General features: G+C 42.6%; 1 protein-coding gene and 1 non-coding gene across 2 annotated transcripts in view; both read left to right on the top strand.

Annotated features, from left to right (window-relative positions):
- The window catches only part of tmprss15 (transmembrane serine protease 15), a 121799-nt gene that overhangs the window by 44989 nt on the left and 62374 nt on the right, over positions 1 to 14436 (top strand). Inside the window, exons 4-5 of the mRNA XM_060832833.1 lie at positions 6812 to 6963; positions 7080 to 7133. Coding sequence (XP_060688816.1) covers positions 6812 to 6963; positions 7080 to 7133 — 206 coding nt within the window. The remainder of the gene's footprint in view (positions 1 to 6811; positions 6964 to 7079; positions 7134 to 14436) is intronic.
- Positions 14277 to 14409, top strand: LOC132821238 (U6atac minor spliceosomal RNA). The gene has a single exon (XR_009645306.1). It is a non-coding gene; the product is annotated as a U6atac minor spliceosomal RNA (small nuclear RNA).

Here is a 14436-nt window from a genome sequence, read left to right on the forward strand (position 1 = left end):
AACTCATGTTGAAGAACCAACAGAATTCTGTAAGTTTCAATCAGATCCCCCCTCATCCTTCTAAACTCTATTGAGTACAGACCTAAAGTTCACAACCATTCCTCCTATGACAAGTCCTTCATTCCCTGCTTCATTCTTGTAAACCTCCTTCAGATTTCACTGGCATCCAATACATTCATGTGATCTTTGCTAATGTATCCACCTTTGGCCAAAACTTATGTTTTACCACACAACATCTTCCTGCAACTCCTGCCTTCATTCATTGTCATCCACTTCTGCTCTTGACACCACTATCCCTACATGCCCTCAAAACTTCCACCTGCGCAGAATGTAACAACTGTGCTACCCACTTTCTGCTCCCTTTATAATGGCGTCTCTTTCATTCAAGTGTCAAGACGAGTGGTAGTTTGACCAATGTCTCGCTCCTTGCCGTTTATATGGAGCACATCCTGACTCTGACCATCCCAAACAGCTGACTGAACATTCCCAAGCCCCTGGACAAGATCCCTGGAATGGAGGCTATCTTCCTCGAAGTCAAGGCAGGAATGCTGTGACTGAGTACTTTGACAGTGAGCAAAGAGCCGGGAGATACAGCCTGGTCCAGAGTCTGAGCTGGGTGTTTGGCCCTGAGCACACAGCGTCCTTGCTGTAGTGTTACAATGAGGGTTACCGGTACATCCTGATTGTAGCATTGAAATGCAGCAGAGTACTGTAAGTGGTTCAGAGATGTACCATGAGAGTATGTAGTGGCTGGCACCTGCTGGATGCCAATATCTCTGGACGTGGTCTGCATATTGTTGGCATGTTGCCAGTACCCCTGAAACCCAATGTCCAATTGGGCGCTCTTTCAATACAAACTGTGATCTGAATTCATCAGGCCTCCACTCTACATTCGCCAGGTACCATTCTAAATTCCACACCAACTTTGCACGAAGCCCAGCGTCTTTGGTATGATCGATCAATAGAAAGCTGGATACTATCGAGGCCAGAGTTGGATCATCAAGTGGTATTTAACAAGCAGCCATCCCTCTTAAGGGGCAGGTCAGGCAGCATCCAAGGAACAGGAAATTCGACGTTTCGGGCATAAGCCCTTCATCAGGAATTATGCCCGAAACGTCGAATTTCCTGTTCCTTGGATACTGCCTGACCTGCTGCGCTTTAACCAGCAACACATTTTCAGCTCTGATCTCCAGCATCTGCAGACCTCACTTTTTACTCTTAAGGGGCAACCGGGTGCATTGCCAATTTTGTGTACTGCATGGCAAATGTTGGAGAGGGAAACTCCCCATGTTGAGATAGTCTTCATCAGATATCTCATCACGTTCTATCGCTTGTTGTAAACTCACTGTAGCCCATGTCACTCAGACCTGAATCAACCATAGAATCCATACAGCATGAAAATAGGCCATTTGGCCCAACAAGTCCACACAGATCCTCCAAAGAGTAATCCATCCAGACCCATTCCTCTACTCTATTACTCCACATTTACCCCTAACTAATGCTTAGATTAGAGTAGTGCTGGAAAAGCACAGCAGGTCAGGCAGCATCCGAGAAGCAGGAAAATCAAAGTTTTTCTTGATTTTCCTGCTCTTCAGATGCTGCCTGACCTGCTGTTCTTTTCCAGCATCACTCTAATGTAAACTCTGGTTTCCAGCATCACTTTTGCCTCCTAACTAATGCACCTAACCCACACATCCCTGAACACTGTGGGCAATTTAGCATGGCCAATCCACCTAACCTGCACATCTTTAAACTGTGGGAGGAAACCGGAACACCTGGAGGAAACCCACGCAGACACGGGGAGAATGTGCAAACTCCACAGAGACAGTCGCCCATGGCTGGAATCAAACCCAGTTCCTGGGTGCTGTGAGGCAGCAGTGCTAACCACTGAGCCGTCGTGCTGCTCAGTAAAATTCTGCCCACACTGTCACAGGGTCTGAAACACAAAGGACAGGTTACAGCAGTATCTCTTCATCTTCATGAAATGAGAGGAACTCTCTACTAAACAAAGATTTGGGGCTGTTCTGTCTGGGACACCCTGGTCCACACCTTCTTCATTCTCAAGACCTCCCATGGCATCTTCCCCTCTAGTTGTAGAAGGTGTTACCTGCCCATTGACCTCCTCCCTCCTCACTATCCAATGCCCCAAACACACTTTCCAGGTGAAGTAGTGATTTTACCGCACTTCACTCAATCTACTCGACTGCCTTCACTGCTCCTGCCTCCACACGGGGGAGATAAAACGCAGACTGGGCAGCTGCTCTGAAGAACACTTACATCCTGTCTGCAACAAAGACCCTGAGCGTCCAGTTGCCTGCCACTTCAATGCACCAGTAAAAAGTGAGGTCTGCAGATGCTGGAGATCAGAGCTGAAAATGTGTTGCTGGTTAAAGCACAGCAGGTCAGGCAGCATCCAAGGAACAGGAAATTCGACGTTTCGCCGAAACGTCGAATTTCCTGTTCCTTGGATGCTGCCTGACCTGCTGTGCTTTAACCAGCAACACATTTTCAACTTCAGTGCACCACTCTGTTTTCTGGCCAATATCTCTGTTTCAGGTTTCCTGCAGTGCTCCAGCAAAGCTCAGCACAAGCTGGAAGAACAGCATTTTCTGCTAGGGGACCCTTCAGCCTTCAGGACTGAATACTGAATTCTATAACCTTAGGGCATGAGCACTTTGTCATCACGTGGGCTGCTACTGCAACCATCCCATTCCACAGCACGGAGACTGACCCATCAACCCAACCCTGTCCATGCCAACCAAAGTGTCTATCCACACTAACCCCATTTCCCTGCAATTGGCCCAGATCCTTTTAAACCTTTCCAATCAATGAATTTTTCCAAATGTATTAAATGTTGTCAAAGCAAAACTCTTCAATTCCCTTTGTGAAACTTCAAAGGGTTCAGAAAAGATTTACAAGGATGTTGCCAGAGTTGGAGGATTTGAGCTATAGGGAGAGGTTGAATAGGCTAGGGCTGTTTTTTCTGGAGCAGCAGAGGCTGAGGGCTGACCTCTATGATTATAAAATCTTGAGGAGCATGGATAGCATAAATAGTCCTTTCCCTGGGGTGGGGGTGTCCAGAACTAGAGGGCATACGTTTAGAGCAAGGGGCAAACTAACAGGCACATTTTTTCACACAGAGGAAGTGGTGGAGGCTAGTACAACTGCAACATTTAAAAGGCATCTAGATGGGTATATGAATAGGAAGGGTTTGGAGAGATGTGAACCGGGTGCTGGCAGGTGGAATAGATTGGATTGGGATATCTGGTCAGCGTGGACGAGATGGACTGAAGGGTCTGTTTCTGTGCTGTACACCTCTATGACTCTGTGACTCTATGACTCCTCATAAGACTATAAGAAATAAGGCCAGGAGTAGGCCATTCAGCCTCTCCAGTCTGCTCCACCATTCAATAGGATCATGGCTGATCCCGCATTCCTCATGTCCACTTCCCTGTCTTTTCGCTGTAACCCTCGATTCCCTGACTGACCTATCTATCTCAACCTTAAATATACACAAGGAATCTGCCCCACCCCCCATGATTCTTTGTGATAAGGAGCTCCAAAAAATCACAACTCTCTGTGAGAGGAAATGATGCACTTTAATAATGCATTATTTACATCGGTATGTCTTCAAACACAGCTCTCTAGTGCAGTAACTACAACCTCTCTCTTCACACCATCAGTCTAGACTAATGTCTCCTTTGTGATGTCATGTGATCAGTTCACCCTAATCATTTATGTGAATTCCATTACACAACTGTGTAACCTGTACACACGTCTGCCACTTGTTTATCAATGGTAGAGGGAGTCAATGTTTAAACATCTTTTTCATATAAACCAATTGGAGATCTGATCTGACATCCAGCCCAATGCCCTGGCTTCACAAATATATATCCCATATATGTTAGTGTAAACATAATTTACATGATACACATATATAATGTGTAGTCTCTGTTCTGGGTTGTGCAATTTCATCTCTATAAACTATTCTCTGCAGAAAATTCTCAGTTATGTCACATATCGTTCTGCTGACAAGATTTATGTTGCAAGCTGCTAACACCTTTATAACTTTCGGAATGAATGAGGTTGAATCCTGTGGAGCATTTTTCACAAACTCAAGATGCCCTGAGGAACATTGGTGAAGTACTCTATGAAATGTTGGTGTGTAATGTAAAAAACTTGCAAACAAAACAGAAACACAATATTGATCTGATAACTTGATGTAATGATTCTGACTGAGGGATGAGCATAGCTTGGACAAGGTGGAATAGCCCAACGCTTTTTTGGACAGTCGCCCTGAGGTTTTTTTTTATGTCCAACCGGAATCACAGAATTATTACAGTTGCAGAGAAGGAGGCCATTTGTCCCATCGTGGCTGTCAAACTGATGTCTCGCCAAGTACTATTGTCCTGCATTCTCCCCTTCCAAATGAGAGTCAAGATGGATCCTTAGCTTAAAACTAACACTGGTGGAGTCAATTTAGGAGAGTGTTTTTGGCAATTGGAAACAAAGTTATTTCTTTTCTTTGAACCTTTGTATTATGGTAAAAGGCTGTTTGACTGAGCATCTGGTGGCAAACGTTTATGCAAATTAAACCTCCTCAGGCCTCTGATACTGCGTGGTTACCTAAACATGATACAAGGAACTGTAAATTAGCAAAGGCTTTCATCAGTTGGAATTCAAATAGATCATTGATGCCCCCCATTACACCACCATCCGACACCAATCCTCAAGAATGAATGAATGAATAAATGACTTGATTCCAGCTCAAATGGTGCCACTGTTTAAGAAAGGTGGTAAGGACAAGCCAGAGAACTATAGACCAGTGAGCCTGACGTCAGTGGTGGGCAAGTTGTTGGAGGGAATCCTGAGGGACAGGATGTACACGTATTTGGAAAGGCAAGGACTGATTAGGGATAGTCAACATGGCTTTGTGCATGGGAAATCATGTCTCACAAACTTGATCGAGTTTTTTGAGGAAGTAACAAAGAGGATTGATGAGGGCAGAATGGTTCCCTGCGGGAGACTGGTGAGCAAGGTTAGATCTCACAGAATACAGGGAGAACTAGCCATTTGGATACAGGACTGGCTCAAAGGTAGAAGACAGAGGGTGGTGGTGGAGGGTTGTTTTTCAGACTGGAGGCCTGTGACCAGTGGAGTGCCACAAGAATCGGTGCTGGGTCCTCTACTTTTTGTCATTTACATAAATGATTTGGATGCAAGCATAAGAAGTATGGTTAGTAAGTTTGCAGATGACACCAAAATTGGAGGTGTAGTGGTCAGCGAAGAGGATTACCTCAGATTACAACAGGATCTTGACCAGATGGGCCAATGGGCTGAGAAGTGGCAGATGGAGTTTAATTCAGATAAACATGAGGTGCTGCATTTTGGGAAAGCAAATCTTAGCAGGACTTATACACTTAAAGGTAAGGTCCCAGGGTGTGTTACTGAACAAAGAGACCTTCGAGTGCAGGTTCATAGCTCCTTGAAAGTGGAGCCGCAGGTAGATAAGATAGTGAAGAAGAGTTTGGTATGCTTTCCTTTATTGGTCAGAGTATTGAGTACAGGAGTTGGGAGGTCATGTTGTGGCTGTACAGGACCTTGGTTAGGCCACTGTTAGAATATTGCGTGCAATTCTGGTCTCCTTACTATCAGAAAGATGTTGTGAAACGTGAAAAGGTTCAGAAAAGATTTACAAGGATGTTGCTAGGGCTGGAGGATTCGAGCTATAGGGAGAGGCTGAACAGGCTGGGGCTGTTTTCCCTGGAGTGTCGGAGGCTGAGGGGTGCTTATAGAAGTTTACAAAATTATGAGGGTCATGGATAATGCAAGTTGACAAAGTCTTTTCCCTGGGATGGGGGAGTCCAGAACTAGAGGGCATAGGTTTAGGGTGACAGGGGAAAGATATAAAAGTGATCATAAGGAGCAACGTTTTCACACAGAGGGTGGTACGTGTATGGAATAAGCTGCCAGAGGAAGTGGTGGAGGCTGGTACAATTGCAACTTTTAAAAGGCATTTGGATGGGTATATGAATAGGAAGTGTTTGGAAGGATATGGGCTGGGTGCTGGCAGGCGGGACTAGATTGGGTTGGGATATCTGGTTGGTATGGACAGGTTGGACCGAAGGGTCTGTTTCCATGCTGTACATCTCTATGACTCTAAATCATTCATACACTTGGGGTATGCTCTGAGAATGGAAAGTAATGGCAAATCATTATTAATTAAAACTGTGAAGCAAATAGCTTAGGATAGAGTAGCTCTGTGGTTAGCACTGTTGCCTCACAGCAGCAAGGACCCAGGTTCAATTCTATCTTTTTGTGACTCCTGGATCTGGAGTTTGCACGTTCTCCCCATGTCTGCGTGGGCTTCAGCCAGGTGGGCTGGTTCCTCCTACAGTTCAACGTTGTGTAAGTTAGGTGGTAAATGCAGGGTTATGGGTGGGTGGGAGGTGGGAGGTGGGAGTGGGGCTGGGTTGGAGTAGCCAATCTTTAGAGGGGTGGTGGAGACTTGATGGGCTGAATGGCTTCTTTCCACACTGCAAGGATTCCATGAAACACCAACAGGCAACGAATGACAGAAGTGCCTTCAGTCAGAACATACTGTTTGGATTCGCTAGCCTCAGTCATTGAATTCTCTCTGTCTCATTCCCCCTTTGTGTAGTTCGGGTAAGGCAAGTCTTTGACCAAAATCCATCGGTTCAATGTCAAGATTATTATTTGACCATCACTCCAGCGAAGCATGTTTGGACAATTTTACTAAGTTAAGGCTGCTGAACAAGTGCACATTGTCGGTGATTCTTGTATTTTTCAGAAACGGGACCGTGATTGTATTGTTCAATCTTTATTTCTCTACCACTGTGTCAAACATCAAGGTGAAGACTGAAATGCAGACCGCCATCGAAACTAATCAGGGATCTTTTCTGGGAAACTTCCGAGTTGACACGGACAGCATTCAGATCACAGGTAGAGAAATGGACTCAGCCCAAAACAGGGTGATGGTTCAGTAACAGAATTACATGTTGTCTTTATTTTACCATGGGGGTTTGATGTTTTACTGACCTTCTCTGTACACTTCCCAGCACCAGGAGAATGGACAACTCAACAACCACCAAGCAAGCCAACACCAACGACAAGTAGGTACAATTTAGTAAAACTGTTCGATGTTTTTCTTTATTCATTCACAAAACATGGGTATCACTGGCTAGGACACCATTTATTGCCAATGGTTATAGCCCAGAGGATAGTTAAGTGTCAACCCACATTGCTGTGGGTCTGGTGTCATATGTAGGCCAGAATTGGAAAAGATGAGACAAAACAAGCTACAGATGCTGGAATCCAAAGTAGGCAGGCAAGAGGTTGGAGGAATACTGCAAGCCAGGCAGCATCAGGAGGTGGAGAAGTGGACCAGGCCAGGGTGGCAGATTTCCATCCCTGAAGAATACTAGCGAACCTGATGTTTTTTCTTAACAATCAACTGTGATTTCATGGTCACCATTAGACACTTCATTTCAGGTATTCTTATTAATGTCAAATTCCACTGTCTAACATGATAAGATTCATACCCAAGTCACCAGGACATTACCTGGGTTTCCGGCCTAATTGTCTGTCAATATTATCACTCGGTCATCACCTTGCCTATTCCAACAATTCTCAAATTGCATGTTTGGTGATGTTTGCTACTGTTACCTGTGCAATCTGGGATTCTATGATTATCTCTCCTTCACCCGCTGTGGTTGCATGTTTGATGTACTGCTGAATCAATTGTCAAAGGTTTTAATCTTGCCCTCAATAGGACACAGCTCCTCATTCCTGAAGAAGGGCTTATGCCCGAAATGTCGATTCTCCTGCTCCTTTCATGCTACCTGACCTGCTGCGCTTTTCCAGCAACACATTTTTCAGCTCTGATCTCCAGCATCTGCAGTCCTCACTTTCTCCTCCTCAATAGGACACATGCAAGAATATCAAATTTCAGACAATCACATTTGAAATTCTTATATTTGTCCTTATGAGTGCAGGGCTAAAGCCTTCGGCAACAAGTCCTTCCTTTCAACAAGATTCAAGCTGGAATCACAATGCCAGGGACCCGGGGTCCAGCCTCTGGCAACTGTCTGCCTGTGTGGAGTTCGCACATTCTTCCCGTCTCTGCGTGGGTTTCCTCCGACCACCGACACTCCAGGGAAAACAGCCCCAGACTATTCAGCATCTCCCTAGAGCTCAAACCCTCCAACCCTGGCAACATTCTTGTAAATCTTTTCTGAACCCTTTCAAGTGTGCAGTTCTGGTTGTCCTGTTATAGGAAAGATATTATTAAACTGGAGAAGATTTAACACCAGGATGTTGCCAGGACTAGAGGGTCTGAGTTATAAGGAGAGGCCAGATAGACTGGGACATTTTTTACTGGTGTGTAGGAGTTTGAGAGGTGACCTTCTCGAGGTTTATAAAGTCATGAGGGGCATCAATAAGGTGAAAAGCCAAGGTCTTTTACCTTGGATGGGAGAGTTCAAAATTAGGGGCATATTTTTAAGATGAGAGGAGAAAGATATAAAAGGAACCTGAAGGGCAACATTTTCCTACAGAGGGTGGTGTTTATGAATAATGAACTGGAAGCAAAAGTGGTAGATGCAGCTACAGTTACAACATTTAAAAGACATTTGGGTAAGTATATGAATAGGAAAGGTTCAGAGGGTTATGGGCCAAGTGCAGGTAAATGGGACCAGTTGGACTGCAGAGTCTGTCTCCGTGTAGTATGAGTATGATCTAAAATATTATGTACAGCTATGAGCTTTCAAATGGCCAAAAGTGCAAAACATTCAATAAAAGATATACCAAGATAATATCAAACCTGAGAGGTTTTAACTATCAGGAAAGACTGAACAGTTTGGGCTTTTGTTTCTCTCGGAAAGATTAGACCAAGAGGTTTTCCAGAGGATATTAAGGCTGGATAGGGTAGAGATAGAAAATATATTTCTACTTTGTAGGAAAGATCACAAACAGCAATTATAATGCACAATAGGGTGAAATGATGCAACATGAGATGGGGCACCTTCTGCAGAATGATCTGTTTCTGTGCCATACTTTTCCGTGTTACCCAGAGTATAACTGAAAGTTGAATTGTGGCCTATCCCCCATTCCTTTTGGAATAGCTGCTGTGTCCTGAGCTTCTGGATCTCCATTCAGTGCTGACTCCTCTCTACATTGGGATCTCCCTCCCTCTTTTTCCTGTTTCCTGTTGCCCAGCTAAAAAATCCAGGATATTCCCAACTATTATGTAACATAAAATTTTTTACAAGGCCAAAAGTGTAACATTATTGATATGCTGTTTTCTCCTCTTGATGTGCTTTCCATTGGAAACATTATCCCTTCCTTCTGCCTCCAGAAGCTAATGTTACAGATTTCCAGCATTTTCTGTTTCAATAACAAATTTACTGGCAGTGAATATTCGGCGTTGGTCGAAGATGTTAATGATTATTCCTCTCAATTTTCCACAGCTACACCTTGTGATGGACAATTTCTGCTGACTGGTACGACTGGTTCCTTTCATTCAATTAATTTTCCCAATCCGTACAATCCTAACACTGTCTGCCAATGGATTATAAGGTAAATGACTGGAACTTTTCTTCATCCGAGTTATTAACTTAATTATTGCCCCTGTTCCTTGACTCATGTCTAATCATCGACTTGCTTTATAGTTTAGTTTCAAAGTAAATGGAAGATGTCTACTGTCCAATTTCATACTTGTTTTTTCTATTGTGGGCATCTCTGGCTCAGCCACCATTATTGTCCAACCCTGATTTCCTTCTGAGCAGTTAGTGTTGGACAATAATGCTGACCTAGCCAGAGATGTCCACAATAGAAAAAAACATCAGAGCAATTAAGAATCAAACACAGTGCCATGTGCCTGGAGTCACATGTAGGCTAGATCAGTAAGAACAGCTATTTCCTTCCCGAAAGAGCATTAGTGAACCTTGGGTTATCTTGACAATTGGCAATGGTGTTACAGTCATCCTGAGATTCTTAATTCCAGATTTTCATTGAATTTATATTCCACCACCATCTGCAGTGGGCAGAATTTAAACCCAGGTCCCTGGAACATTACCTAACTCCTCTGGATTAATAATCCAACCATAATACCACTGGGCCATCACCTTGCCCCTATTTAGCTGTTGCTCAGCGGCTAACACCATACCTCTCTGAGTTTGAAGGTTGTGGGTTCAAGTCCCACTCGGTGAGCCTGGGGTATTACAATCTTAGTGGTTGCAGCTGCTTCTGTGCTGAGGGACTGCTGCAATGTTGGGTGGTGCTGGATTGCAGTTACGATGTGTACCTTTCTGGTACAGTCTGTCCTGATATAACACGATAGTTCCCTTCTTGTGCTATCTTGAGTTATAAAAAAATTGTGCAATAGCCATGCTGTTTAAACTAACCACCAAAGATCTGCATTCAAACAGCAACTTTCACAACCTCACAGTCAAGCAAGTCCTTCCTGAAGCCATCACCACTGTTGTAATGTCAGAAGTGCTGCTGTTAAACCAAATAACTTAAACATCAGGCACCAAATCAGGATCCCTATGATTGGAGGATGGTGTCATATTTACTCAGGGAATATTGGAATTCCTACACAAGCAGTAATCAGTTCCTGATCATTTCATCTATTACTATCATGCATGGAACAAAAGGAGCTATTCCTGATGGCTGTCTGTTGCATGTTTATAAGGGTTATCATTACTACACTGAAAGAGAGATTGTTCTGGCTAACTTAGAATGTGGACTGTATTAGTGATTTCATATCCCCAGCTGTCTCACAAGAGTATGGCCAGTAGAAAAATAACACAAGGAGGTATTCTGACAGATGACCCAAACTTTGGTCAAATAGGCAGGTTTTGAGAAATATTTAAAGGTAGAACTAGAGACAGAGAGACAGATATATTTAGGAAAGGAATTTAAAAACGCAATACGGATTCACGCTGACAACTGGCAAAGGCAGAAGTGGAGCAATACAGATATTTCAGGATCTAATAGAGACCAGAAGAGGTAAAAGAAATGAGGAGTAAAGCAAGGTGGGGGATGCTGAGGCCTTAGGAGTATTTGAGAATGAGAATGTTTAAATTTTATCCCAGTTAGGTACCAGGCACAATTGGATGATGGGTGAATGGGACTTGGTGTGAGTTAGACTAAAGAGAGCAAAAAAAGTCCCAAAGAAGAGTTGCACCCGAAAAGTCTAATTCTCCTGATACACCTTCATAATGCTGGCTTGCTGTGTTCTCCCAGCCTCCTGCTTGTCTACTCCAAGTTAGACTAAAGACAGCAAAATTATGAAAAGCTGGAGATCACAGAGGGTGGACATTTGAAGACGATTGGATACTCAGAAGTAGCACGGAAATGTTAAACTCAGTGCCAAGAGGGAGCAGAGACTGTTGTCTATTTGAAACCCCTGGGAGAAAGTGAGGACTGCAGATGCTGGAGATCAGAGTCAAGAGTGTGGTGCTGGAAAAGCACAGCCAGTCAGGCAGCATTCGAGGAGCAGGAGACTCAACATTTCGAGCATAAGCTCTTCCTGAACATCGGAGATTGGGTGTAATTTAGAGTTCACCTTAAATATTAAGCTTGTTTGAAGAAGTGTATCCATTAAGACAAAGAGGAAAGAATCATTTCGCATCTCTGCATGCTTCTGCTAATAGTCCAATATCTGCTCAGTCAACCTTTTCAAACTGCTGTTCTTGTGTTTTTTTTTATAAGCCAATATATATTCAGGTAACTCTGGGTCTGATGCTTCTGGGAATTATAGTCATTGCTTTGCTTACCATCCCTCACTGCCTACGTAATAAATTTGCTTCTACTGGCTTTATTAAGAGAACAGATGGTACATTAGGAGCACCTAAAACACTTATCCATTATTGTGTTGTCATTACATGAACTGCAAGAGGTATTGTAACACAGTGGGTAGTGTTCCTATCTCTGCTCCAGAAGCTCTGAGATCAAGTCCCATTTAAAGTTTTGTTATTCATGAACGGATCATCCATGATGCAGTTCAGTTGGTTGACAATCAGTTTGGAAAATCCTTCTATTATCTCCCCTCTAAGCAAGGAACATGTATGCAAAGATATGCTTAAAAACACTTTACAATTATTCATAATTAATACACATGGGTATAATGATGTAAAATATGAAATTTACAGAATATATGATTAATATACTACACATGAAAACAAGAAAAGTGACCGAGCAAACTACGCAGCTACCCCAGTGAAGAGTCACTGAACTCAAAACATTAATTCTGCATTCTCTCTGCAGAATCTGTATGACCTGCTGAGTTTCTCCAGAAATTTCTGTTTTTGTTTCAGATTTCCAGCATCCACAGTTCTTTGTTTATTTGTAGTTCCTGTGAGAGCCTTCATTTGTGGTCCAATTCTACGTAACTTCAGCAATTTATGCTGGGCGAGTCACTTTCGATGAGATAGATGAGATGAAACAGAATGAGACGTGTGTGTGTGTGTGTGTGTGTGTGTGTTTTATATCCATATCAGGAGACGTTAACCTGCCACCTGCTCCTGAAAGAGTAAAAACAGTTGCTAAATTTTAGGCTTTTAGCCGAGCTACCTTTAACAGCATGAGGCAAAGATTGATGTCAGTAAACTCAGGAAATTTGTTATTGAGTAAAACAGCAGCTGAACATTGGAAAGTGTTGTCAAAGAATTTATATCTCTTGGACCAGTAGATGGCCCTAAGGGATAAAAGCTCTACTTGCCAAATAAAGCAACCATGCTTGACAAAGGATATGAGCAATAGCTGAAATTAAAGTTAGAGCATGTAAAATCCAGGGAGAGATAGAATAACAAAGAAGGAGACAGTAAGAACTGAGTAAAAAATGGAAACATACAAACTCTGTCCAGATTTACACCAGATTTTCAAATTATATTGGATAATAAAAGATGAATGCCATTCAAAGGATTCAGGAACTGTCCTTGTTGAAAATTAAAAAATATAACTGTTGTTTAAGATGGGTGAGAGAGATAGAGAAAGAAACTAATTAATAAATTATTAATCTGCTCAGCCAACATCTGTTGTGGGGAAGGTATTGGAATCTATAATTAAAAATGGAATGACAACACAATTTAAATGATTAGACAGCTTCCTGTCTAGTAGACATAATTAAAATACAGAATAAGAAACTAAGGTTGTGGACAAGGAATGTCGAATAATGCAGTCTGCTAGAACTTCCAAAAGTCATTTGTTATGGTGCCAAATTAAAAAAAAATGCTAAAATTAAAACACAAGAAAATCAAGGAGATAAGATGAATTTCACCTCTCAGAGGGTCACTAACGTTTGGAATTCTCTAACAATGGAGACTAAATCATTGAAAATATTTAAGGCTGAAAAGCAGATGGATTGTTTTGGTTCACAACAGAGTTAATGACTACTGGAGACAGACAGGGAAATGAAATTAAGGCCACTATTGGCTCAGCTACCATCATATTAGATTAAATTAGATTAGATTCCCTACAGTGTGGAAATAGGCCCTTCGGCCTAACAAGTTCACACCGACCCTCTGAAGAGGCAGGTTCGGTGAATGCAGATAGGCTTTAGGAAACAAACTATCTCCTCCTGGTTTTATTGCTTGAATTCTTATACTGGACAAATTATTGGCTGAGCAGTAGAAGACAGAGGGTGGTTGGAATCTAGAATGCAATGCCTGGGAGGGTAATTGAGGTAGGAAACCTCACTTGAGCACTTGAAATGTCATAACATTCAACACCATGAGTAAAGTGCTGGAAAGTAAGACTAGAGTAGATTTTGAATCTTGCTTTGTCACCACTAACTCAATGGGCCAAAGAACCTCTTCTGCACTTTAGAATTAACTGATTCTAACTCAATGGAGAGCCACATGTCCAACTTTGCCAATGATTGGCAGTATGATAGTAGTGTGCACGGGAGCGTTAAATTGTGGCTTCAGGAACCAGGCTTGCATTCCCAAAAACGTAGAAGATTAGGAGACAGAGACCAAAACATTATTCTTTTCAAGGCTGCCCTCAATATTGTCTTCAGTGATCCTTTTGATATTAGGGGCTACGTTTTGGATTTTGAGGGCTACTTTTTCATTCTCACTAACTAATGCAGTCATATAGTAACAATATTTTCTGTTTTTGTGTTGACATAAGAGGCATGTGGCCTCTTACAGAAGCAGAACTAGAAGAATTACTTATTTTCCTGAATAGTAATCAATGTCTTTTAAACTTTATACCATGATATACCATGCAGGCATTAATGAGACTGTACTGTGTGTGCATGAAAAGAGAGAAGGTTACCATGTCCCACCCCTTGATAAGGATGGAAAGGGTCCTTGAATCCTTACAACGCACAAATGGTTAAGGCATTGCCATCTATTTGGTGACATCGAACCTTCTTTTTAAATGGGAAAGTGATGATCTAGGGTGGTA

This window comes from Hemiscyllium ocellatum, chromosome 12 (assembly GCF_020745735.1).
Source record: "Hemiscyllium ocellatum isolate sHemOce1 chromosome 12, sHemOce1.pat.X.cur, whole genome shotgun sequence".
NCBI classification, from domain to species: Eukaryota; Metazoa; Chordata; class Chondrichthyes; order Orectolobiformes; family Hemiscylliidae; genus Hemiscyllium; species Hemiscyllium ocellatum.